The sequence below is a fragment of the Podarcis liolepis genome, assembly GCF_965112155.1.
Source record: "Podarcis liolepis genome assembly, chromosome: 11".
Classification (NCBI taxonomy): domain Eukaryota; kingdom Metazoa; phylum Chordata; class Lepidosauria; order Squamata; family Lacertidae; genus Podarcis; species Podarcis liolepis.
The window spans coordinates 46611407-46638983 of record NC_139565.1 but is presented as its reverse complement, the minus strand read 5'-3'; the positions used below and the strand labels follow the sequence as shown (position 1 = coordinate 46638983).

At 45.1% G+C, this 27577-nt stretch overlaps 1 protein-coding gene across 1 annotated transcript; it reads right to left on the bottom strand.

Moving 5' to 3' along the window:
- Positions 1-608: 608 nt before the first annotated feature.
- LOC310688883 (complement component C6-like) lies at positions 609-27577 on the bottom strand. The gene is made up of 18 exons (XM_083465810.1): positions 27429-27577; positions 25437-25582; positions 23497-23653; positions 22262-22406; positions 21086-21227; positions 19904-20042; positions 19326-19526; positions 17818-18058; positions 16985-17110; positions 15708-15874; positions 14733-14958; positions 12206-12377; positions 10768-10879; positions 9566-9698; positions 8818-9009; positions 8311-8401; positions 6363-6604; positions 609-872 (listed from the first exon to the last, which is right to left on the bottom strand). The coding sequence occupies exons 2-18, from the start codon at positions 25577-25579 to the stop codon at positions 691-693; spliced, it is 2811 nt and encodes a 936-aa protein (XP_083321936.1). The 5' UTR covers positions 25580-25582; positions 27429-27577; the 3' UTR covers positions 609-690.

The window sequence follows — 27577 nt, the reverse complement described above, 5'->3', positions numbered from 1 at the left end:
TTGTTTTATAACTTGTTGTTTGCCACCCTGGGCTCCTTTGGGAGGAAAGGTGAGATATAAATTAACTTCCCAGAATGCCTTGGGGGTGATGCAACATGATGTAGCCTTACTCTTAAGACAGTACAGTCGTACCTTGGATCTCAAACTCCTTGGCTCCCGAACGATCAAAAATCAAAAGTGAGTGTTCCAGTTTGCGAATGATTTTCGGAAGCCGAACATCCGGCACAGCTTCCAACGGGCTGCAGGAGCCATGCTTTGGTTTCTGAATGTTTTGGAAGCTGAACGAACTTCCAGAACAAATTCCGTTTGACTTCCAAGGTATGACTGTAAAGGGAATGTGGCCAGTGGGAAGCAGCAGAGAGAGAGCATTGAGCTTAAAGGAAGAAAGAAAAACGTTAGCTACATCCTAAGTTTAAGTAAGGTAAATGGCAACTCCATCTCATATCCCTCAATATTTTTGGGGAGGGATTCATTTCATCACACACACCCATTCCACCTAATGAATGGTTGAAAAAGACAGTTCTGAAATCTTCAGCAATGCTGTACTTTTAGGACATATGTAAAGCACTCCTTACTTCAGTGATTGTCATATATTGATACCAAAGTACTAACGTCCATTGATGTTTATTCTGAATATACCATGCTACCGAAATATGTCTGTCCATAAGGAGATGAGTTTTGATGTCTATTTTAAGGCAAGCAGTTCCCAGGATGAAAGGATTCCACCCTCGTCTTGGTGCACTTCATGGCCCCCAATGCACAGAGGGTGTATGTCCTCTGTGAACGCCCTCTTCTGGTCTGGATGCAGTAAAGGTGGCCCTCATCCTTTGGGCACTGGTTTGGAAGCAAGCAGGTACACCGCGATTCCGTTTCTGTGAATGGGAAATGGCTTCGGGTCAGCTGAGCATGATTTCTGTTTGCTTGTTCAGAGCAGGGGTGGATCACTTTCTGGCCCCCAGATGCTGCTGAAATATAATGACATCATCCCCAACAAACATGGCTGATGGCCTGGGATGATGGGAGTTGTAGTTCAGCAGCATCTTTCAGGCCAAAGGTTCTCCACGACCTGATCAAAGGTTTATACAGTGCATCATCATGTTTTCTACAGCGGCCAACCAGATGCTTATAGGAAACCCACAAGCAGGAAAGTTAAAAAAGAAAAAAGAAGAAGCAACAGTCTTTTCTTGCTGTTGCTTAGTTATTGGTTTAACTTATATCTGCTTTTCCATCAAATGGTACTCAGAGTTGATGAGCTCCATATGCTCCTCACTCCCCTCTAGCATGTGTAGAAACAGCCTTCTTGACTGCTGGACCTACTACTGGTTTCGTCTGCTCCATCCGCCAGAGCCTGTCTTTGCATGCGGGGAGAAGTCCTAACTCACTGAGGGTTTGAGACCCATCAGCTATTCTCACCTGGTTTAGCTGGCCAGTCAAAACCATTCCTGGGTTGTGACTGCTGTCACATGCTGACAGCTTCTAGGAGTCACAGGAGAGAGCTGAGTGCAGGTTGGGGACCAAAGGGGGACAAATTACTCCAAGGAGCACAGTGTCCTCCATGAGAGGTAAAGGTAAAAGGACCCCTGACAGTTAAGTCCAGTCGCGAACGACTCTGGGGTTGCGGCACTCATCTCGCTTTACAGGCCGAGGGAGCCAGCATTTGTCCGCTCCACAGACAGTTTTCCCGGGTCATGTGGCCAGCATGATCACTTCTGGCGCAATGGAACACTGACACCACAGCAGCACACAGAAACACCGTTTACCTTCCCACCAGAGTGGTACCTATTAATCTACTTGCAATTTTTGGTGTGTTTTTGAACTGCTAGGTTGGCAGGAGCTGGGACCAAGCAACAGGAGCTCACCCCATCGCGGGGATTCAAACCGCCGACCTTTTGATTGGCAAGCCCAAGGCTCAGTGGTACCCCACACACTATATAAAGTGTAAAAAATAGGGGATTACACCACGTCAAATATGATCTTTGAATTGATTATAACATAATAATGGAAATGGTGTCCGTAAGCTCCTGTTGCATGACAAGGCCTCCTTCCAAGCATATATCACACATTCATTTTGACACATTGAGGGCATTCAATTGCAATGCCAGCAGTGGTGGTTAATTTAGGAATACCAGCTAAAATACACACCACCTATTTCCGGAATAAATCAGTTGCACCTCCATTAGCAGAATGTTTTAAATAGAATTTGGGATTTTGCCTTTGGGGCCATTCAGACACAATGCCCTCACTGCAATCTGACATGACAAGAGTACGCCAGCACAAGCTTCAGGGTCCTACACTCGCTCCCTCTTCTCGCTGCACATGGTGCAAAAATAACAACGATAGTAATAACAAAGTCTGACCATAGCTTGTGACAAACCGTAGTTTGCTTTTGCATCCAAACCTGTTATACTCTGACAACAATCCTCCATCTGACTCAGAGGCAGACTCAGAAGGAGCTGAGGCAATCGCTTTACCCTCCTCCCAGATAATCCAACGTCAGATTATCAGGTTTTAACAGACCCTTCCAGGCCAGAGTACAGTCCTTCAATTCTATTATTATTATTATTATTATTATTATTATTATTATTATTATTATTATTATTATTATTATTTGATTGATTGGATTTATATACCACCCTATACCCGGGTGTCCCTTAGCACCTCCATGCCATAGAAGTCAGAATAGGGCAACTGCTCTTTAAATGAAAATATGGTTCCTCAGAAGGGGTGGGCCAAATAGGAAGTTGAGGCCAGCCAGCCTTCATAAGAACTCACTAAGGTGCTGGGGCAATAACTCTCTGAGTGAATACTTCCCTGTGAGCTCTCCAGGGTGCTGACAAGCTACCTTTTTGCCCTGGTTGGAACATGGTAGCTCCCTCCTGACTTGCTTTGCAATGGCCTTGCTTTTGGGGATGTGACCTCTGTCATCAGTAAGTGCCTGGTGTTCACCTGGCCTCCGCTAGGACTGTTAGAAGGAGAGAGAAAAATCCAGCAGAAATGGTTTGTTTGGCTACAAACCAGGACTGCAAACTATGAGTACAGGCAAAACAGCAAACTCTCATCTGCTACAAAACATGGCTGTATCAGACATTAGTCTTACTCAGAGTAGACACACTGAAGGTCAACTAATTGTCAATTAATTTCAGTGGGTCTACTCTGAGCAGGGCAGCCCACGGCATTTTGGAACCTCGGGCAGACCCCAGAATGGCTCCTACTCCCGTCCAGGGAGGAAGGGTTGAAGGAAGATCTACATCAAGAACAGGGGGGTTGGGAAGAAAGAGTGACATTGGGATTGGCTGCCCCAGTGAATCTTGCCACCTGAAGCAGTTGCCTCACCTTGCCTTATGGGTAGGCCGGCCCTGACTCTGACTATGGCTCAGTTGGATACAGCCCCATGACTAGAGCTTTCTAATATGTGTCTACATTTGGAGGAGGCAGCACCGTGCCTGCTCACTCTCCTAATGCGAAATCATTAGCACTAGCTGCTTTAAATCAGGTGTCACCTCCCTTGTCAATATTTTGAACCACCACTTGTAAATAATATATAATGTTTTGTTTTTCTAATCTCTTCTGATGCAACTGGAAGTTGCTTCCATCAATGAAACAGTCTAATGACAGTACTGAGACCAAGCTCTTCTACCTAGGGCTGCCTTGCCCTGTAGCAGTCAGATTGTAGCTGCAGAGGGGATATTATTTCCCTGCTTCCAATCACTATATGTCATTTTCATAAAGAAAAATCGTTCTCATCCAAATTGGAAGGATGAGCGAGTGCAGTTTGGCTTCAGGTGTGAAAGCGTCTAGGGTGGTTTCTGCTTCTGCTTCTGGCTAAAAGGAAGATGATCGTCTTGGGTGAGGGGGGAGAAGGGAGAATTTAACCAGACAAACCATCTTTTTCCTGGCAGAAAAATTATTCATGTGTTCTCAGCCAAGGCAATTTACGAGAAAACCCACAATTGTTATCACCCTGTTGCACAGTGAACAACAAGTTGCATAACAAACATTGACACGAGGTTTCGTTTTTGCAGAGATCTACTAACCAAAAAGGCATTTTCTTGCAGCCGCTTTCCCTCTGAAATCCATAAATAAACATGGATCTCACGCATGTTCTCTCTCCCCCCCCCCCCATTTAAGAATATGATTTTGAAATGTCTTGGAAATGAAACAGAATGACCCTCTCCACATTTTTTTCCTACTCAGTAATAAGCCCTCTAGATTTCAGTGCCACTGAACTCTCAGGAAGTATGTGGAGGAGTGCAGAGGCATTAGCAAAATTATTTCAATAGTTGTAGGTTGATCGCCCACTAGCAAACAGACAAATCAAAAGGCAGGTGACTTTTGGACCAAGCTTGACAAGGTGAGAGCACTTTTAGATGCCCAAGTGACAACAGTGGCTAGAGGGGGTTAATCTCTTACCACCTCCAGGTTAGATTAATGTGCTTTGCAAGGGGATAATAATAATAATAATAATACCTTTATTGTCAATGTACAACCTGTGTACAGTGAAATTAACTGAGCCTCCCCCACAACACAAACACTCAATCTCATTGCACTCTGTGTGCTTGTCGCACAACACACCAACCCCGAAAGTCAGTTGCACTATATTATTTTCCGTTCAGCAGCCTAACAGCCCACGGATAGAAACTCTTTTTAGCCTGTTGGTACAACTGATTATACTTCTATATCTCCTGCCCGAGGATAGAAGGTTAAAGAGGTGCTGGCCGGGGTGTGAATTGTCCCTGAGAATTTTTCTCGCTCTCCTAAGGCAACGATCCCTTGCAATGTCATCTAGCGGGCTCAGGGGACAGCCCATGATATCATGTGCTGTGTTCACCACCCTCTGTACCTCTGTAAAGACTTTCTGTCTGTGGCTGTCAAGCCAACATACCACACTGTGATACAATATGAGAGGACACTTTCTATTGTGGTCCGGTAGAAAGGTGGTGCTGTGGTCTAAACCACTGAGCCTAGGGATTGCCAATCGAAAGGTCACAGTTCGAATCCCCACGATGGGATGAGCTCCCTTTGCTCTGTCCCAGCTCCTGCCAACCTAGCAGTTCAAAAGCACATCCAAGTGCAAGTAGATAAATAGGTACCGCTGCAGCGGGAAGGTAAACGGTGTTTCTGTGTGCTGCTCTGGTTCGCCAGATGCGGCTTAGACATGCTGACCCGGAAGCTGTATGCCGGCTCCCTCGGCTAGTAAAGCAAGATGAGCGCCGCAACCCCAGAGTCGTCCGTGACTGGACCTAACGGTCAGGGGTCCCTTTACCTTTTTAGAAGGAGGTCATCAATTGTTGTTTAACATTGTTCTTTCGCAAGACCCTGATAAAATGGAGTCTCTGTTGGGCCTTCCTAACCACCTGAGTTATATTGTTTTTCCAAGTGATGTTTTCATTAAGGTAAACTTCTAGGAATTTAAAGGAAGAGAGTCATATGGGGACTCATAGCCCCATATGGGGATTAATATATCCCATATCAAATGGCAGCGAGGCAAGGAGTGGGCCTGCAGCAATTAGTCCCACCCTGACATCGCATGCTCGCTCCCGGATTCTTGAGTTTACTGCACAAACGTCTGCAGGGAGTAGGCTTCACATATGTAGTTGCCTAACCAGAGGCAACCTCAGATTCTACAACTCTAATTGTTCAGGGTTCCAAACTCACGGTTTGCAATCCTGGATTGTGGACAAACCACAGTTTGTAAGAATTGGATGAAAAGGCAAACTTTAAGTTGCAAGCTAATTTGACCAAACAGCAACAGGAAAATTAGTGATATTGTGATAATCAATTAATAAAATTAATTGTTACTATATGTGTGCTTGTGTTACACACACACACACACACACACACACACACACTGCGATTGCTTGGATTTATATTCTGACCAGTCATGGATTTACATATAAGCTAAACAAGCTATAGCTCAGGGCATCACTCTCTTGGCTCCACCCCCCCAAAAAAAATTAAAGTAAAAAACACCTGGATATACTTTTCCAAAATATAAGATAAAAAACAAAAAAAATAAAACCTACATACAGCAACAGTGTTTTGTGTTGTGTAGGCTCCTAGTTGTTATGTGCAAATGACTTTAGATACCTATTAGGTCCATAAATTACACAAAAAACAGTGACAATTTGTTGTTGACAAAGGACAGCTGGACATATAAAGGGCCTCATTACCTTCAGTAGCTTAAGGCCTCATCAAACCTAAATCCAGCCCTGATTCTGATGATAGAAGCATGCATCTATAGTGTTTCATAATTTATGTATTAGCTGAAATTGTATATTTTCTCTTAACACTTAACTGTCTCTTTTCAACATGCCTTTCAATTTACATTTAAAAAGTTCATCCTTCCAGGTCAACAAACTTACCTGAACATGTTTCCCAGTCATAACACACATCATATCCACAAGGTTCTTTCTTTGTGCTGTTTGCTGAAAAGCTTGCCCTCTCGACGGCCCAGTTCAAAGGCGTGTCATCGTGGCAGGGTCCAGAATGGAGGAAATGGAACTGTTCGGAGCCATTGCACCTTTCAACCAGATACTGGCAGCTCGGTTTTGTAAGGGCTTGTTCAGATGCCCCATCCAGCACACAGATCTCTTCAGAGTAGAGACTGTAAGAGATAAAGGTGAGGACTGGGAGACAATATGGTCCCACCGTTCGTTGCTTGCTTTTCTGAGGTGGCCTTTTAACAGTCTAATGCATCCCCAGAACACCTGATCTTCCTTTGCTGCTTTAAAAAAATTACATTGAAAAGAGCAGTACACAGGCTTTTCACAGCTATTCCAGAGTTCAAGAGATGCCAAGGACTTTGCTGCTTCATATCTGCGCTTGTGTTGGGCTCCAATTTATGCCCTTAATCTATCATTAGGACAAAACTAAGTAATCATTACTCTTGACAGGTGCATTCATCTGACACATCTCACAATTACACAATAATTATTGTATTTTAATATTTTGTTAGAAGCCGCCCAGAGTGGCTGGGGAAACCCATCCAGATGGGCAGGGTATAAAATTATTATTATTATTATTATTATTATTATTATTATTATTATTATTATTTTATTTTACACTGGATAGAAATGCATCTCCCTTCACAACCATCCAGTTCTCCATAAAATCCTTATTTAAGCATGAGATTGCAGGTATTAGGAATTTCAGACTCCTCCAGAAAGTTGATGTGCAATTTCCCCCTCATAGATCGCTGAGCTCCAGGCTCACCCCCCCTCCTGTTCCACTTGTTCTGATCTTATCTTTAACATCAGCTTATGGCCACCATAAAGAGAAGTCAGGACTTTGGAGGGAATCATTAAAATATTTATTTATTTTATTTATTATATTTGTATACTGCCCTTCATCCATAGATCTCACGGCAGTTCACAGCATTTGAAATTGTGTGTGTGTGTGTGTGTGTGTGTGTGTGTGTGTGTGTGTGTGTGTGTGCTGGTGGCTTACCCTGGGCAGACCCTTTTGAACAATGACATCAACACTTTAACAGAGGTCGCCAGTGTGGTGATCACGTACCCACAGGTGCCCACCATGGCCTTCCCTGATGCCCGCAGGGTCCCCTCTCTATATTGAAATTAGATCTGAAAGAATAAGTCTATTGTAGCCAAGAGAACAGTGTGTGTGCTTGGTTGCAGTTTTGCAGCCCATGAAAGTTTCACAGGTTTGCAATGTGCCTACAGGCCCCAAAAGGTAAAAGGTTGACAACCTCTTCTTTAGAACAACAGCATCAACACATTTGCCCTGTTTCTTTTGGCATTTTGACATCAGGTTGTTGTTTCAGAGAGCTTTGAGACCTCCCAGAATCTGAGACGGTTTTTCCTCCTGGCTGTTTTTCTTTGTGAAGCATCTTCTGCCAAATTGCTTTGCTGCTTTTCTTCTTCTTGCTGTTGGTTTTACCTGATTGTTGCTGTCTAATTTGATTAGGTCCAGTTGATTAATTTTTTTTAATACTATTAAGCTTTGATTATGGTGTGTGTGTGTGTGTGTGTGTGTGTGTGTTTGTTTGTTTAGGGCCATGCAAAATTTGCTGGACCCAAAAGGTAGGATATGAATGTATTAACAAATAAATATGGGTGCACAAAGGATGGAGTGAAGACAAGGACACTCCTATTCTTATCACCAAATAAACTTTGACGCAGATCATAATCTGTGAGGCAGAATGCACAACATCAGACGTGTATTATCTGGTCCACCAGGAGCTCAACAATCATCCTGTTTTTGCTGTCCTGCAACTACAGGAAGATTGCTGAGCAACCGTCAGGCCACAAGACCAGGCTTATGGTCAGAATTAACTTCATCAGGCTTACTTACTCACAGTCCTCCTCAGCAGATATACAAACACATTGAGAGTCCACCTCTTTTTGTCCAAGTGGACAATTCCCTCTTGAATTCATCTGCCCATCTGAAGAAAAAGAATTAAGCAAGCATCACATATTGGCAGTTCACAGATACAGGCTTCACAGTGGACTGCTGAGTTGGTGAGCAAAGTTTCATTATCCTAACTAGTCTGGAAGAAGAACAGAAGTTCTGGACAACCCACAGCCCACCAACCCTGTATCATTGCCTATTGAAGGTTTGACAGCCCATTGGGTACCAGCTGGCTAGCAAGCCAGATTGAATAAGCCCTGAGTGGGACACCATATCCTGGCTGGTAGACAGTGTTTGATTTATTGTCTCACAATTTGTGCATGCTTGATTCAGAGCCAGTGGTTGTCCCCTGCTAAGCCTTCAGCACAGGGTGAGGAAAATACAGTAAATGGTGAATACATAAGAAGCCTAAAGTCATGAGTGCAGAAACTGGCATTGGTAGAGACTTACCTTCCTTGCAAGTAAGTGATGTCAAAACAGGAGGTGTCCATGACAGATCAGCCCCACAGGTGTACTTCTTTTGGCCAGTAACAACACGACCACCTGGGCAACTTAGGTGGATGATGTCCCCAATCCGGTACTGGAATTTAAATGGGGTGATTCTGATATCATCGGAGATGGGTGGTCTGGAGCAAGTCGACACTGGAGTTTAAGAGATAAATTTGGATGTCTGAATGAATAAGTTGATCTTTGGATGAAGGGTGGAGGGAGGGAGGAAACATCCCACTTCCTGAAAATGTAATGGGAGAACTGGGATAAATGTTGCACCCAATGCTGTTAAGTGTGTGTGTGTGTGTGTGTGTGTGTGTAATAGAGTTCTGTCTACACAATGGGACTTCACATTCGCTGTGCCCCAAAATCTGCTCTGCAATGGGGTGGGCAGCCTCTGGATCAGATTTTGGATGTGCATGAGAAGCTGCAGGTGGTGGAGAGGAGGAATGTGAAAACCCATTCTCTGAGTCCACTTCCACAATGTTGGATTCTGTCCATAGATGATAAGGAGCTTGACTTCTATTCTTTACACCAGAGACAGGGAACCTGTGGTCCTCTAGATACTGGTGGCCTGTAATTCCCATCACATCTGCCCATTGGCCATGCTGGCTAGGGCTGATGGGAGTTGTGGAGTCCCAAGGAATATCTAGAAAGCCACGGGTTCCCCATCCCCACTTTCCACTAAAGCTATTCTGCTGCTTCTTACATTGGCACTCGACCGTGTGTTGATTCCATGTTTCGTCCGGCAGGCACCTGAGGAACTGGTACCCAACAAGGTTATAGCCACTCAGGCAGACGATTTCTGCTTCTTCTCCAATGGAATAGTGTGTTTTCTCATTCTGCAATCAGGGTAAGAACAAGTCATGAAGTGGGTGATTCACTGGCTAAATGACAAAAACTAGATGACCCCGAGGTCTAGTGTTGAGGGGGGAGAGAGGTAGTAACACTTAATTAAGTATAACATGCAGCTGCTTCCTAAGCAGCAATGAGAAGATTAGAAGCAACGCTGGGTTGTCACACACACCTCCTGGGGAAGGACAACACACCCCCACAGGCCACAAACTTGAATGGTTTTAAAAGCGTATTGGCCAAATTCATGGAGGTCAAGGCTATCAGTGATTGCTATGCTCTGCTTCCATGATTGGAGACAGCAAGTCTTCTGAAGAGTGCTTTTGTGCTTGGGTCCTGTTAGTGGGTTTCCAACAGGTATCGGGGGGGGGGGCAAGGTGGGAACAAGATGCTGAACTAGGTGGGCCATTGGCCTGATCCAGCATGTTCTTACATTCTTACTCCAGGTCTTTTAAAATTGTGCCATGTTGCTACTGAATGGTCTCTCCATCTTTGGTTCTGGTGAACGTCTAACTAGTTCTGGCACATTTTAGTCTGTAAAGGTAAAGGAGGTAAAGGGACCCCTGACCTTTAGGTCCAGTCGTGGCCGACTCTGGGGTTGCGGCGCTCATCTCGCTTTATTGGCCACGGGAGCCGGCGTACAGCTTCTGGGTCATGTGGCCAGCATGACTAAGCCTCTTCTGACAAACCAGAGCAGCGCATGGAAACACCGTTTACCTTCCTGCTGGAGTGGTACCTATTTATCTACTTGCACTGGCATGCTTTCGAACTGCTAGGTTGGCAGGAGCTGGGACTTGGCAACGGGAGCTCACCCCGTCGTGGGGATTCGAACCGCTGACCTTCTGATCGGCAAGTCCTAGGCTCTGTGGTTTAACCCACAGCACCACCCGTGCCCCTATTTTAGTCTGTACATGCTCACAAAACCATTTCAAAAAGGCGATTCTCATTAACATGTTCCAGAATTAGTTCCTTGAGCCAAAGCCTTTGCCAGATGGTTTGAGACACCCCTCCCCCTCCAAAAAACCCCCTTTCTGTTGCTGTTTGTGAAATGTTCCTCACCCTGATGAATCCATTTTCTGGAGGTACTGGAGTCACGCATCCCAAGTCTTGTTCAGGTTGATACAGATCTACTTCTCTTATGGCTTCATCGTCATTTATGCAAGGAGCCCCTCTGAAAATGCATGAGTTAGGAGCTTATTAAACAAACAAGAGTAATAGAGAAGACACTACAGCCTTAGAGTGCAGTAAAGCTGTCACCCCCTCCACATCAGAATGGCTTCATTAGTGTCAGGTTCATTTCTGTTTGTGTACACACCAGGTGGTGTTAACAGAGTGGGGGGTGTCCATGGAGAAGATCCTAGGTCCAGCTCCCAGCATCTCTAGGTACAGCTGGGAAAGACCCTTGTCTGAAACCTTGGAGAGCCACCTCCAGTCAGTGCCTTCCCCAACCAGATATTTTGGACTACAACTCCCATCATCCATTGCCATACTGGAGTTGGTAAGTGTTGCAGCCCCAAAATCTGGAGGGCTAGATAGACCAGTGGCTTGACTTGGTATAAGACAACTTCCTGCATTCCTATGTACCACCCACCTCCTCCAGATTCGGGGGGGGGGCTCGAAAATGCTAGTGCCAGCACTATTTGGGTTGCACCCACATGGTGACCTTGAAAGGGGACTTCATTGTTTTTAATCCAGTGCACATTCACTCCCTCTGGTGCACTCACTTATCTTTCACACATACCATCTCGGGACTATTTAATTGCTCATCGTCTAACATTGTGTATGCCATCAAATGCCAACAGTGTCCTTCAGCTCTCTATATTGGACAAACAGGCCAAATCTTACGCCAAAGAATAAACGGACATAAATCTGACATCAAGAATCACAAAACAGAGAAACCAGTAGGAGAACACTTCAATCTCCCAGGACATTCTATACAAGATCTCAAAGTAGCTGTTTTACTACAAAGGAATTTCAGAAACAGACTGGAAAGAGAAGCTGCTGAATTACAACTCATTACCAAACTTAAAACAATGGAAAAACCTGGGCTGAACAAAGACATTGGATTCTTATCTCACTATACATGACTATACCATTTCTCACCTTCTCACCCCTTGCCTTTTCCTGTAAGACCTATTACAGTCGTTAAGAGTCGTCAACAGGCTCTCCCAGCTATCTGCCTATCTCCCATTCCCACCACCCTTCTGAGTAACACCCCTCCCCACCTTCTCACTATATAGAAGGATCTGGCAACTTCTGTTTCAGTGTATCTGAAGAAGTGTGCATGCACACGAAAGCTCATACCAAGAACTAACTTAGTTGGTCTTTAAGGTGCTACTGGAAGGAATTTTTTTATTTTGACTATGGCAGACCAACACGGCTACCTATCTATCACTTATCTTTATCACTCAGCACTGCAGGATCAGGGGATGGGGCAAACTTTAGGGTACAGTATGATGTGTAGCTTGAGCTTGAGCAATGATGATGTGATTCTTACTTGTCTTCAAACAGTGAAATATAGCAGTCTTCCTCTCCTTCTCCATCACCTTCACAAGGTTTTCCTCCACTTGTGGGCGGGGGATTGTTGCACAACCGAGTTCTCCTCCTCTTGAAAGATGCATCGCATGAACTCCAGGCAGACCAGCAGCTCCAGAAGCCATCTACTGCAACTAGCATTCAACACAACAAGGTGCAGATGTGAGCTCATCTGAATACCACTGGTATCAACAGAAAGCCTGTTACCAAACTCAGTGGCTGCATCCATATTTAATAAAACCAATTTCCTGCTTTATGGTTTAGTATGAACAGACAGAAGTGTACTCTCACATTGCCCGATCACCCCAGCTTCACTTCTCCCCTGGTGTGAGCAGAATAAGCAAACCCTAATAGGCCACTAACACTAGCCAACTTCAAGAGATGACTTGCTTAGGGGGAACAAATCCTGATCTCTGGTTCAGATGCAATGGGACACCAAGGCTTCTTGGATGGTTTGCCCTGCTCATGCCAGGGGAGGAGGAAAGCCTTAGAAACCGGACAAATTGCAGAAGCACAGCACTCATTCCCAGTAAGCCATGATAAGCAGAAAGTCTGGCTTATTGTTCTGGAAAGCCAGTGTGGCAGTGTGGTTAGGAGGACCTGAGAGACCAGGTTCAAATCCCCCAAGGTCACTGCCTCTCAACCTAACCTACAACACAGGGTTGTTGTGGAGATCAAATGAGGAGAGGGATGAAGCATGTATCATCACCTTGAGCTCCTTGGAGAAAAGGTTGCGGATCGGTGGAGTAAATGCTTTGCACGCAAATTATCCCCACTTCAGTTCCAAGCATCTCCAAGCAGGAGAGACCTCTTTTCTGAAACTCTGGAGTACTGTTAGCAGACATTGTAGACATTGCTGAGTTAGATCTGGCTTAGCATAAGGCAGCTTCCTATATCTGAATGCAGCAACTGAGTTTTGGTTCTCTCTCTCTCTCTCTCTCTCTCTCTCTCTCTCTCTCTCTCTCAGCACACCTTTTGTAACAGTGTTGTCTCGCCCCTTTCTGAAACCATCAAAAACAGTTCCACAGCCAATTCCATGATTCATTCATTCAACCAATCTGTGTATTAGTCATCTGACAACAAGTGTTCTCAAGGCGACATGGCGCACGAAAACAGATTTTTTAAAAGATCACGGTCCCATTAGAACAATGATTGATAAAGCAACTCTATAAACAAAGCGAGCACTTCAAAGCTGAGATCTATAGAGTGACAGACGACACGTTTGCCTTGAGCCAAGTGTAATCAGGAGCAGAAAACCTAACAAAATAATAATTCTCAGCCTTTCCATTGTCGCTCTTCTTTTCTACTCCGTGGCCCCATTAGCAGGTCAGATATAACCGGCTATGCAGGCACACCAAGGACTTAGCTATACAGCTGTAAATAAAACATTTTAATAGTGTTGTAAAGTGCATTGTACAAATGTGACACTAGATGGCGATGGTGAGCTATGGCAAATTCAACATATTTATCAAAATATTTTTTAAAAAAAGCATTTTTATGTTTTTTATATGTGTCTAGATACCACTCAAGAATCTCCTTGGGCAGCAATATTTTTTATGGCTATCTACAAAGTCATGCTTTGGGGGGGGGGGAGGAGCGGTTTCCAGGATCCCTTGCAACACTGAGTTTTAGATGGCAACCTCTTTCATTGTGCACAGCTGTTGTCCCTGTGGCGATCACACAGGGTCCCCAGATGTTTCACTATCTATTGATCCCTGTGCCACCACTTTATTTCTCGCTGCCACCACCCAGGCTCTACCTGGTACAATACTGAGTCCAGTCAGGGTTAAACTGGAACATAAACTTTTGTTTATTTATTGCAGTTTAACAAGTGTGTGATTTCATAAATGACATTGGTCAATTACAATCATGGGGTGCCTATCCAGACCTATAGCTTCCGCTACCTGCTCTCACTCACTAAACCACCTCTCAGATATTTACTTGTCTTCCTAGCCCCTAACTGTTCCTGACTCAGCTTATTTAGCTACACTAACTCAACCTACCCACAGACTCTATCCCAGTTCACTTCCACTCCAACCAACCACCCAACTCCCAACGAACTCCCCCCTTCGCCCCTCCCAGAGCTGGTTTTATAGTCCCTCTGACTCCACCCTCCTGAGTTCTGATTGGGTAACCTGTTTAACTATTTCACCTCCAGCACTCTCTCATATGTTAACGTCACAGTCCCCTTGCCCCCAAAATAGCACTTTTCACAGGACTCCAGGAAACACCCCAGAGGCTGTGTCCTGCAGCTACATGGGGCAGCAAAAAATGTTGCTGGTCAACCATTCTGATATGTTCACTCTTACTTTCACCAGCTTGTGTCTCAACCATTTATCACTAGCACCAACATTTCAGGTGAGACTGCTGCAGTGCATTGTACCTGGAGCTGCCTTTGAAGACCCCGTGATTACTTCACTCAGTACAAAATGTAGCAGATGGGTAGCCAAGGCTCAAATGGTACAAGATACCATATGCATGGTGAATACCTGACTGGTAGTCTGGGGCTCGTATCTCACAGTTATCACCGTAAGTTCCAGCTTTGCAGATACACAGGCATTCGGTCCCAGATAAAACAGGGTGACCATTGTTGGGGCATGGGGCACATCGGCATGGATCGTATTTCTCCATATATTCTGAAAAAGCCTTCCTGAGATTCCTGCGTTTGGTCACAGCACATGGGAAGTTCTTCACCAAATCCAAAATGGGGGTCACCTAAGAAGGAATTACGCAGAGTTTCTCAAATGCTGTCATGGTGAAATCCCCTAGGCCTTGTTTGGCCCAAGAAAAAACAAATGTTTCCCTTGTGTTTTCTGCTTTTTCTGTACAAGGGCAGTTGAATTACAGGATCATGTCACTGGAAGAGGTGTCTAGTCCTATTGCCAGAGGAAGACCAGCCAGGTGCCCCCAGCATAGATTAAATGAAATGGAAGGAATCAGGACTTCCACAGACAAGGAACAATTTTACATAAATCAGCACATATGCAAATGGAAAAAATAATAATCCTCACTTCTTTTTTTCTAGGAGAAGTGAGCATCTTACCATCACAATAAGACCTTTTTTCCTTGTATCTACTCTTTATTTTGGGATGCGGGTGGTGCTGTGGGTTAAACCACAGAGCCTAGAACTTGCCGATCAGAAGGTTGGCGGTTCGAATCCCCGCAACGGGGTGAGCTCCTGTTGCTCGGTCCCTGCTCCTGCCAACCTAGCAGTTCGAAAGCACGTCAAATTGCAAATAGATAAATGGGTACCGCTCCAGCAGAAAGGTAAACAGCATTTCCGTGCACTGCTCTGGTTCACCAGAAGCGGCTTAGTCATGTTGGCCACATGACCCAGAAGCTGTACGCCAGCTCCCTTAGCCAATAAAGCGAGATAAGCGCCACAACCCCAGAGTCGGCCATGACTGGACCTAATGGTCAGGGGTCCCTTTACTTTACTCTTTATTTTGCTTTCTATCTCTTACCTCAAAGTCAACCACCACTGGGTTTTCCTTGGTTGATTCCATCCAGTCGGTAAAGATAGTTTGCCCCGGGAAAGACCCTTTTTTCTCCCAGCCTAGCGCTGCGGCATACTGTGCCCTTCCACCCTTGACGAAGGAAATAGATCGTTCAGATGACTTCAGCATGGAACCTAAGATGGATATGAAATCAGCAAATGCAACACACACAGAGAGAGAGAGACACAGAGTAAGGTGATGAGCGATGGTTATGAACTGGAAGTTCCAGCTGCCAACTGGGGGTACCAACTGGAGGTGCCTTACTTCCTGTACCCTTCTTGGTCTGGGCTTTGAACCGGTCAGTTAGAGGAGGATCCATAATGCAAGAGTGGCCTCTCAGCTATAGTACTGACTTGAGTGATGTCAGCTGACCCCACAACCAGAAAGTGATCAGCTGACTTCGTAAACCATTGGAGGGGGACCAATACCTATTCCACCCTCCCTCCCTCCCTCCCTTTCTGTCTCGTTTGAGCAACTTGTTCCAATGGCTAGTAAATGTCGTATCTCCCACTGGATGCAGAACTCAAACTTGGATTACATTTTCGTCCAGAAACTTTTATGTTAATTGTTAGTGTTTTGAATTTTATTGTATTACTTTCTTCCTTAGTGGGTCATGCAAACCACTATTCTGAATAATGCTTTTCATAGGGTAAAGGGGCACTGGGGGCGATGTTATAGAACCAAGTGTGGGAGGCAGCCTGCAAAAGTTTAGATACTGCTCAGACTTGGCCAGTGGTAACCAATGTGGTGTCTTTCGGACTACACTTCCCAACAATTGTGACCATTTGGTCATGCTGCCCAAGGTTGAATTTCAACAGCTCCTAGAGGGCACCACATTGACTACCCTTGGACTAGTGTCTTGGGAATCTTGAATGCAGAATATGGGGAGCCCTAGATGCGGGTGGCACTGTGGGTTAAACCACAAAGCCTAGGACTTGCTGATCAGAAGCTCGGCGGTTCGAATCCCTGCGATGGGGTGAGCTCCCATTGCTTGGTCCCTGCTCCTGCCAACCTAGCAGTTCGAAAGCACGTCAAAGTGCTCCGGTGGGAAGGTAAACGGCGTTTCCGTGTGCTGCTCTGGTTTGCCAGAAGTGGCTTAGTCATGCTGGCCACATGACCCGGAAGCTGTACGCCGGCTCCCTCGGCCAGTAAAGCGAGATGAGCACCGCAACCCCAGAGTCGGCCACGACTGGACCTAATGTTCAGGGGTCCCTTTACCTTTACCTTTAGGGTAGGATAGCTACCTTCATAGCTCTCGGTCATTTTACTTCTGACGCAATCGTAATTAATATCTGTTTTCTTAATGAAGAAAAGATAGGTTCTTGTCGTTTCTGTTCGTACACAGTGTTCCATTTGTTGCTGGGTTAAGCCTAGACACCATTCAACAGCAAAAATAGCAAATGACATTTCACAAAGGAGAACTGAGCATCCACGATATCAAGCACAATGGCATCTGATCCTTGAAAGTGGTGGTTGTCAGGCTGCGGCCAGCAGCTCACACTCAAACCACAAGGCACGTTTGAAATATTCTTCCACTATGAGAATGTCACGTTTTTCTTTCTTTCCCTTTTTCAAGAGGAAGATCCAATATCTCATGGCTGTGCAGGAAATTTAGCTTTCCCGTTGTTCTAATTTAGCTTCCCTGCTAAAGCTAAGAGGGTTTGGAAGAAACAGCTCTATCACTTTAACCCATTTCTTGCCAAAAAAAGCATTTCCTTTATATCCATTTTTCTCTCCCCCTCCCACATGGAAGTGTAGTTCGAGGAAAAGCAGTATTTTACCCTTTTCCAATACACGTTGAAAATCACCCCATCCCATTTCACCCCATGTTTGAGGCTGGGGCAAACAGCCTCACCACTTCCTACAAAATGTTATTTGGATTTCACTAGTCTGGAAACAGAGTTGCTATCTCACTTCCAGCTTAAAGCAGTCTTAAAGTCTGATTCTTTGATTCTTGATTCCAAGCAAACTCCACAAACCCAGGGTAGAGAAATGTTCCCAGACTCATGTTCCCCCATTCCATTCTCTGTTCCTTGAAAAAGTACCAGTTATTGTCTCACGATGTAGATAGGCATACCTGAATTTTTTGTCTGCTCTTCACTGTACTGGTAAAGAAGGTCGTATTTGCCTCCCATTGAGCCAGATTTGTAGTAATGAGTCCCAAAGTCATCAAATATCCGGCTGTAAAGGGCATAGTTGTATTCCAGAGGCAGGCTGTTGAGGGCCTGTAAAAACACTCCAGAGAGGTGCAAGCCCGACTGCTTCACTGTGAAATTCGACACAGCAATCACCTTATGGACCCTAATGAAGTTGGAATTCTTGGAAATGGAAAAAGATTGATCAGGATGAGAATTATTGTGTTGTCTCTCCTCCACCCCTCTGCCCCGGCCTTAAAAACAACAACCCTATTTATCCTCTCTGGCCTATACAATGAACAACTTGGTCGAGGGTGGGAAACTGGTGGCCCTCTAGATGTTTGCTGGACCCCAACTCCCAACAGCCATGCTGTCTGGGGATGATGAGAATTGTAGTAGCAGTAGAAGAAGAAGAGTTTGGATTTGATATCCTGCTTTATCACTACCCTAAGGAGTCTCAAAGCGGCTAACATTCTTCTTTCCCTTCCTCCCCCACAACAAACACTCTATGAGCTGAGTGGGGCTGAGAGACTTCAGAGAAGTGTGACTGGCCCAAGGTCACCCAGCAGCTGCATGTGGAGGAGCGGTGACGCGAACCCGGTTCACCAGATTACGAGTCTACCGCTCTTAACCACCACACCACACTGGCTCTCAAAACCTCTGGAGGACAGAGTCCAAAACCTCTGGAGGGCACCAGGTTGACAAAGGCTGTCTAGCACAGAGCTTCCATTTATCTGTGAGATCATCTTGCCCCATATATGCTCACTGGACTGCTTTGATCTGCAGAACTGGAACTGTTATAGGTGCCACATAATAGTCATTCCACACTTGCAAGAAATCAGCCTTTACATGTGGCAGTCCCTCCCTGCCACATCAAGCAGGCAACTTTACACTTTTAGGAGAGCCAGTGTGGTGTAGTGGTTAAGAGCGGTAGTCTCGTAATCTGGGGAACCGGGTTCGCGTCTCCGCTCCTCCACATGCAGCTGCTGGGTGACCTTGGGCTAGTCACACTTCTTTGAAGTCTCTCAGCCCCACTCACCTTTCAGAGTGTTTGTTATGGGGGAGGAAGGGAAAGGAGAATGTTAGCCGCTTTGAGACTCCTTAAAGGGAGTGAAAGGCGGGATATCAAATCCAAACTCTTCTTCTTCTTCTTCTTAGGTGCCACCTAAAAGCATTTTTGTTTAGGCAAACCTATGCAGATATGTTAAATATTTGCATGTGTTTAAATCTGTGTTTATTTTATCACTGATTTCAATTATTATTTGACCGTTTTAAATACCTGTTTTTAACTGTCTTTACCAATAATTTTATTGTTTTACTCTTTTCATAAACCATGCTGAGAGTTGTTGTTTTTTAACAATCGAGCAGTGTATACCTTTTATTTAAAAAGCAAACAGACAGACAATGAATAAACAGGAAGCAGCCTACACAAAGGGCTACACATTCTCACCATTTTGTGGGATGCTTTGATGGCTTCGTGGAAGGAACTCGATGCCGTAGTTTCTGCGTTTGACGTTGACCCCCATAAATACGGAATTCCCCAATTATCTTTCCCGTGTCCCCTGAAATTCTGCACATTGCTAGAAGAACATACCAAGGATGTTAAATCTGTATAATAATTTGTTTTCAGGTCATCTTCTCGATGCTTCACCTGTCAAGAGAGATCCACAGATTCATGTTTGGGTTGGAGAAGAACAATGGAAATAAAAGCCTCTGGCATACAGCCAAGTGAAATAAATGTTACTTTTAAAAAGCCATTGTTTACAAAAGAAAAGAAAATGAACATGGATTTCAAAGAAAAACAATATTATGAATTGGTACTGTTCAGAATTTTATACCATTCATACAGAATTTGACTTCACCCCCGGAGGCTTACTGTCTCACAAGACAGACAGATGCCAACAACAATAAGTCTACAGAATTTTGGACAATTTTATATACAAGTGCTGGTATAGCACAGAGGCGAAGAGGTTGAAGGCTCGCTGGCCACCTTAGTTGCTAGTCCTACAGAAGGCCTTGCCAAGCCACCTGAAAGTGGACAGCCTCAAGGTTTGCAGGCACACGAAATGTGCTCCTTTTGTCTTCGCTCTTCAGAAGGACGCAGCTCCCGCCATAGAAAGAAAAATCCAGGACTTCTCCTCGGCTCTCTCCTGCCAGAATATGGTATCTAGAACGAAAGGTGGATTAAGCAAAGTTGTGATTAAACAAATAAAGATTAGATTACCTTGAAATGATAGAAAGCCTTTGTTGCTGTCTTGCACCTAATTTGAACCAAATCACCAAATTTGTTAGACGTCACTCAAAAAAGTACCACAAAAACAAACATCTCAGCACTCCAGGGTGGTCTCACCTTCATGGATGCTCTGGTTGGGCCCTTGCTTAAAGTTTGATTACCCTATTTCATAATTTTTAATGTAAATATACAGCATATCCCACAAGTGTCCCAGAAAAAACAGAGACATCCCGTTTTTTATCACAAGAGAATGGCAGCCATTTTGGTTGCTGGGATTCTGCGCAATTTTGCGCTGTCTTTTCAGGGCCGCAATCTTGCGTGGCAGCCAAAACAGACATTTTGGGGCACTGTGCCTGAGAAAATACTTTGCAGGGGGCAGTGCAAAATAGTGCAAGATCACGGCATCCAAAATGCTCTCACAATAAACAATACAGTATAAGCACTTGTGGCATTTGTACAGAGCCCCCGGTGATCTCACGGACTATTGACCCGTACACCACTAATCCGTTGCCACCAACCAGGTCTTCCCCGGTAAATCACTTAGTCTCAGTCAGGTTCGTAAGTTAACAAAGAAGAGTGTAGTTTATTGCAGACACAAATAAACTTTAACTGCATTCAAAACGTTGTTACTCTTTACCTTCTTAGTCTTATTTTTATCCTGTCTCTAACTCTTCTATCTCCCCTCACACAAGAACCAACTGCACTAACTGTCTCTCTGTTTCCAACTATCTGCCAGCTGCTTCTCCAACTGCCTTTCCCAACCAACCAACTAAAACCAACCAACCCAAACCTTGGGCTAAGCCCTTTTATAAACAGGCAGGCTCCGCCTTTGGCTTTTCTATTGGTCTACCTACTAACTCTTTCTCTCCCCCTGTACAGACATTTTCAAACAAACGGCAAACGCCACAGCACTGCTCCCCCCGTAGCATCACATTCACCTAAATTGCCCCTATGAAGCCCAAGTGAAAGCAATATACCCCAGGCCCATGAGTTGCACACTGGGTATGGTCTTGACTGTTGAGCGGCAGGTGTTCTTTATCCTCCCACAGTGCCTTTCATCTGAATTGTCTCCACAGTCATTGTCTCCATTGCATCTCAGTTGTCTGGCAACACAGCGACCTGTTTCGGAGAAAGAACAGCAGGCATGACGACTTTGAGGTACGAGTAAGCCTCCCTCACAGCACAACTCAAGTTGTGCTAGCTAGGACTAATTGAACAGCCCAGCAGTGTATTTAATGACTACTTCAACAGATCATAACCATATGTGGGAGAGAGGTTGTTTTTCGTTCTTATTTTCATTATGTATTTTGTGCTTTTAAATATTGTATTTTTATGTTGTGAACCATCCTGAGATCCACAAATGAAGGGTGATATACAGATTTAATAAATAATAAAATACTAACAACAAGAAGAAATGTGCTGGTTTAAGAGCACTCAAAATTGACAGGCCCTGAAGTAAAACAGCATCATAGAATCCCTGTTCCAACCATATATATAGGTGTGGTTTTTTTAATTGGAAAAGGGTTGCTTTTGTTTGTTTTATTTGTTTAGAGGGCGCTAAACATGTTTAGAAAGTTTGTACGAGTTTAAACTTGTTTTAGTCTTTCCTGTTGTAGTTTTAGCTTTCTGTATGTTTTAAATTGTGGTTGCAAATCTTTTAGCGATAATTGTTTTGTTTTTATTTTTGTAAATTGCTTTGAGGTATTTTCTACAATCCAGCAGTATATAAATTTTATGAAATAAATAAAACAAATAATGCTTTTTGGAGTAGTGGTGGTGGTTCTGAGCATCATCAGTTTTTCTTCTGTGAATTGGTTATTTTGTGGTGGGCAGAACAGTTTATTATTTCCAGATGTGTCTTCTCACCCAGAAAAGTTGGTGACCTCAGGCCTTGAGGTTCAGAATCCATGAGGTAGAAATAGATAGATAGATGATATAGATAGATGATAGATAGATAGATAGATAGATGATAGACGATAGACGATTGATGATAGATGATAGATGATAGATGATGATAGATGATAATAGATAGATAGATAGATAGATAGATAGATAGATAGATAGATAGATGATAGATAGATGATAGATAGATGATAGATAGATAGACACCATCAATTGTTTCCCACAGAGAGATGTATAAATGCAGAAAATACCATTTTCACACTGGAACTTGTTCCCACAATTGACTTCCACTATCCTGCATAACTTTGTGGGGAAGCATCTCCGGAAATCTGTCATCTGCTCAGTACAGGGTTGACCTCCAAACTGAGATGGCTGTACCAGAGACCTGACACGAAACTGAAACAGATGGAAATACAAGGGTGAAATCTTCCCACCTATGTCCATTTGACTCACGATCAACTGCATATACATGCAGGGCTGACTCGTGCCAGAGCACTGGAAAAACGGGACACCTCGGGATCCAATCAGAAACCAGGATTGGCTTCTGTAATTCTGGGACATCTCACATCAATCAGGATTGTTGAGTGGTATGGTATAAGATCCTCCGGGCTTGGCTCAGCGGGTTGGATCTCGGCTGAGCCGGGAAGGGGAAGTCACAACTGTGTAGCCAATGCCGTCTCAAGACATTTTGCTGCCAGAGCCGAAGGGCAAGATGGGGGTCTTTCCCAAGGCAGAAACAGAAGCCAGTGGAATGACATTTGAACCCTACTTTAGTACTGGTGTCTTCCCCTGTACTTGAGGGCAGCAGGCTAGCACATAGCTGTCAATCGTCCCTTAATTGGCTGGAAACTCCCTTATCCCAGTGCCGTGTCCCACTGCTGTCCCTTATTGATGATGTCTCTTAAATTTCCTGGGTTTCAAAGGAAGCAGCTCCTCTCCCTCCCTCCCTCCCTGCCAGCCAGGGAGGAGGGAGGCTCCAACTGGGTTGCTTGGCTGCGTTGCTCACCCAATAAGGAGTCTAAGAATGACCTGGGGGGGTGGAGCTTGCATGCCTTGTGCTGATCAAATCGGCTGCATTGCCTGGGGACTCGCCTTTGCTCAGCGCTTCCCAGCGGAGAGGTGACAGTGGTTTTCCTTGCTGCATCCCCTTTGCTGGGTTGCTGCGCTGTGGGAACCACCGCTTGAGGCTTCGTTTGGCTGCTGGCTGGGCTTTCTGCCTTTGGCTCGGAGGGGCTCAGAAGTTGAACATACCTGTGCTTGGAAAATCCCTGATTTTGGCTGCTGATCCCTTATTTTCGAGGCTGCTGGTCCCTTATTTTCAAATCTGTAAGTTGACAGCTATGGGCTAGCATAGGGGTTATAGGGCAGGCCACATGGTACTCACAGCTTTGGCCACTCCCCGCACCTCAGTGTCTGCCGCCTGAGGCACAAAGGGAGATTACAGAGTTCCCGTTTTTTCATGTGTCCCTGCAGTCAAATTGCTTACTTGCTTTTTAACGCATGGGTCACACTCTGACCAGGAGCCCCAGTCACTGATCTGGCAGTTGATGGGGCAGACTTGCTGGTTGCAGGCCCGCGTCTCTCTCCACGTGCACAATCTGTCGCAAGAATTCTTATAATAGTAGGCATCGTAGCTGCTTTCCCTGCAAGATGAAGGTGCTGCAAATCAGTGCTGATTCTAAATGGCCCTAAACGGCCTTGGTCCTGTATACCTGAAGGAGCCCATCGTTCAGCCCGGACACTGAGATCCAGCACCGAGGGCCTTCTGGCAGTTCCCTCATTGTGAGAACTGAGGTTACAGGGAACCAGACAGAGGGCCTTCTCAGTAGTGGCGCCCACTCTGTGGAACACTTTCCCTTCAGATGCGAAGGAAATAAGCAGCTATCCTATCTTTACAAGACATCTGAAGGCAGCCCTGTTCAAGGAAGTTTTTAATATTTAATGCTGTACTGTTTTTAACATTTGATTGGGAGCCGCCCAGAGTGGCTGGGGAAACTCAGCCAGATGGGCGGGGTATAAATAATAAATTATTATTATTATTATTATGTCGGGGAAATGGTGGAGCGGGGTAGGGGAGGGTGTACATACAGTCCCAACCCTGTCATATTCATTCCAGGCATGGACAGGGCCCTCCCTTGCTGGCAACAAGTATCTTGACCACCCACCCCCTCCAGTCACATGGGGAGTATGAGAAAGGGCCCTATGCAATTCTCCATTTATGTGCATAGGACTCCTCAGCATGAGGCAGGAATCCTGGGCCTGTCAGGATGCCCTTCCCATGGGAGAGTTCTATATATGTCATGGAATCATAGAATTGCAGAGCTGGAAGGAACTCCAAGGGTCATCTCGTCCAACCCCCAGCGATGTAGGAAACTCAACACATGGTCTCCCATCCAATCTGAAATCGCATCAGACCCTGCTTAGCTTTGCAAATGTGCTGGAAGTTTTATTGCTGCACCACGGATCTTTACTGCATGACACCCATCCCTCCACTGCCCCCTGGAAAGCTCTGTTGGGGAGGGGTGGTCCCAGATGATTCCTTGTCCAGGACCCTCTTGAATGTGGCCCTTGCCAAAGCGTTGGTTACTGATGGAAGCAACTAATGTAGGAAGCTTTTGCTTCCTTTCCTAACCCTCTCCTTTCTGGTTTGTCAGACAAAGCAAATAATAATTATGAATGGATGACTATATAAATTCAAATTATTGCTGTTAAGAACTTCATGACAGTAAGAGCTGTTCAGTAGTGGTACAGACTACCTTGGAAGGTGGTGGACTCCCCTTCACTGGAGGTTTTTAAACAGAGGTTGGATGGCCATCTGTCAGGGATTCTTTAGCTGTGATTCCTGTGTTGCAGGGGGGTTGGACTAGATATGGTAAAGGTAAAGGGATGCAGGTGGCGCTGTGGCCTAAACCACTGAGCCTCTTGGGCTTGCCGATCAGAAGGTCGGCGGTTCGAATCCCCATGACGGGGTGAGCTCCCGTTGCTTTGTCCCAGCTCCTGCCAACCTAGCAGCTCAAAAGAATGCCAGTGCAAGTATATAAATAGGTACCACTGTGGTGGGAAGGTAAACGGCATTTCCATGCACTCTGTTTTCCATCACGGTGTTCCATAGTACCAGAAGCAGTTTAGTCATGCTGGCCACATGACCCAGAAAGCTGTCAGTGGACAAATGCCGGCTCCCTTGGCCTGAAAGTGAGATGAGCGCCGCAACCTTACAGTCGCCTTTGACTGGACTTAACCATCCAGGGGTCCTTTACCTTTTTACTAGATATGGATTCCTTCCAACTCTACAATTCTATGATGATGATTATTTCTATAGCATAATTCCTGAAATTTAGTATGAGTTTGTTATGAATGAAGGTGAGATCTTTTCGCCCTCTGATGTTCTAAAGGTGGGGAGGAGATCTTGTAATTGCTAATACCAACCTTGATCTGGTTTGCGTCCCATGATTACAAGTCTGTGAACAGCTGGACCAGGAGCTCCATGGGTAATGGTCACAGTAGCACCCAAAACTTTTCCTAATTACAAGGCTCAGTAGGATAAGGAATACCAAGCTGGTTCTCTCCATCGCCTGAAAGCGTCCATTTACAAAGAATATGCAAATAAGTAGTAGTAGTAGTAGTAATGTAAGAATAATTTAATTCACTGTTTTACTTGTAGGAATAGTCAATAAATACACTATCCTATTTCCAAGAACCAATAGTATGTCCTGGATAATCTTTTACACACCATTAAGGACACGGGTGGCGCTGTGGTCTAAACCACAGAGCCTAGGGCTTCCAATCAGAAGGTCAGCAGTTTGAATCCCCGCAACGTGGTGAGCTCCTGTTGCTCGGTCCCTGCTCCTGCCAACCTAGCAGTTTGAAAGCACAACAAAGTGCAAGTAGATAAATAGGTAAGGAAGGTAAATGGCGGGAAGGTAAATGGCATTTCCGTGCGCTGCTCTGGTTCACCAGAAGCGGCTTAGTCATGCTGGCCACATGCTGGCCACATGACCCAGAAGCTGTACGCAGGCTCCCTCAGCAAATAAAGCGAGATGAGTGCCACAACCCCAGAGACATTCGCGACTGGACCTAACAGTCAGGGGTCCCTTTACCTTTAAGGGTCTTCATTGGGCTGTGTTGTTGTAAACCCTGAGCATGCTGACACTTCCACCATGTTTCTTGATGTCTCCAATTCTGTTTGTACTCACTAGTTGCATTTGCAAATAGAGAGAGTGTGGTGTATGGGGTGTTAGGGGCAGTGGCGTAGCGTGGGGGGTGCAGGGGGGGCTGGCCGCACTGGGCACAACATCTGGGGTTAGGGTTAGGGGGCGCAAATCCACGGGTTAGGGGGCGCAAATCCACGGGTTAGGGGGCGCAAATTACTTGCCTTGCCCCGGGTGCTGACAACCCACGCTACACCACTGGTTAGGGGCAGGGTAGTACCTTTGTTGGGTTCATGTTTTTCTCCTCTTGGGGTAGTTTGTCCACCTTTGCTCCCCAAATTACCCTCAGCTCTCTCCTGTGGCTCCTAGAATCTGTCATCATGTTACAGTGGCCACATGCTAGGAACAACTTTGCTTGACCAGCTAAACCAAGTGAGGGTCGCCAATGAGCCTCAAAACCTCAGTGAGTTAGGCACTTCCCCTGCATGCAAAGACAGGCTCTAGCAGGATGAGACCAATAGTGGGTCCAATGGTCAAGAAGGCAGTTTGTGCACAAACTGTAGAGGGAAGTGAGGGGCTAATGGGGCTCATCAAGCTGGGAAGGTAACCCATCTAGGAAAACACTGATCCTAAACCTCTGCTGCCTTGTGGGATATTTTCAGAAGGAAAGGCTAAGAAGTAAACCCTACACAAATCCAGAGTGGAGTTCCTAAAATGGTTGGCTGGTACCTTGTATGCCTCCTTCCAGCAATTCCTGGAGCCAAGCAGGTGCCAAATTTCACCCCTAGAGAGGCACTCGCATTGTCGCTTGAAACAGACAGATGCCAACCAAAACCTTAACTAAATGGAATCTCTGTGTCCAGAAGCAACAGAAAGAAGGCCGTTTTCAAGCCCTGCTAGGGGCATTTCTCACAATATACATTTAAAGCATATTCATTCAACATATGTTTAAAGCACATGACTTCCCCCAAAGAATCCTGGGAACTGTAGTTTGTCAAGGGTGCTGGGAACTACAGCTCTGTGAGGACGAAACTACAACTCCCACGATTCTTTGGGGGAAGTCAAGAGCATTGAATGTGCTTTAAATGTACACTGTGGAGCAGTTCTAGAGGCATTTGAATGTCCTTTGTTTACAAAAGAGGTTGTTGATCTCAATAAATCTTCATGTGACCCAACATGGCAATTCGTAGATTTGCATATTTCCCTGAATTAATGCACATAAAGCCCAATATGCAAATGAATCGAGCATCTGTCAAAGAAAGAGACTTACCCTGCTTGGCCAAAAACCATGTATAGGAAGCCACAAAATGCCAAATCCACTTGGTAAGAGAAAGAGAAGATTTGCAGATTCAGTCCCTCGGTCTACTCACAATTAGTATTGAATTATTTTCTTTTCTTTTAGCTGGCTATCAAAACTAG

Bases quoted from the DNA above. Each gene is read 5' to 3' on its own strand.
- LOC310688883 (XM_083465810.1), bottom strand. From the start codon at position 25,579: ATGGAGAGAACCAGCTTGGTATTCCTTATCCTACTGAGCCTTGTAATT. The intron at 20,043-21,085 runs GTATATTGCTTT...CTTTCGTTCTAG, and splicing joins GTGCAACTCATGGGCCTGGG to ATACCATATTCTGGCAGGAG. The intron at 9,699-10,767 runs GTGAGGAACATT...CCCTGATTGCAG, and splicing joins CAGAAAATGGATTCATCAGG to AATGAGAAAACACACTATTC.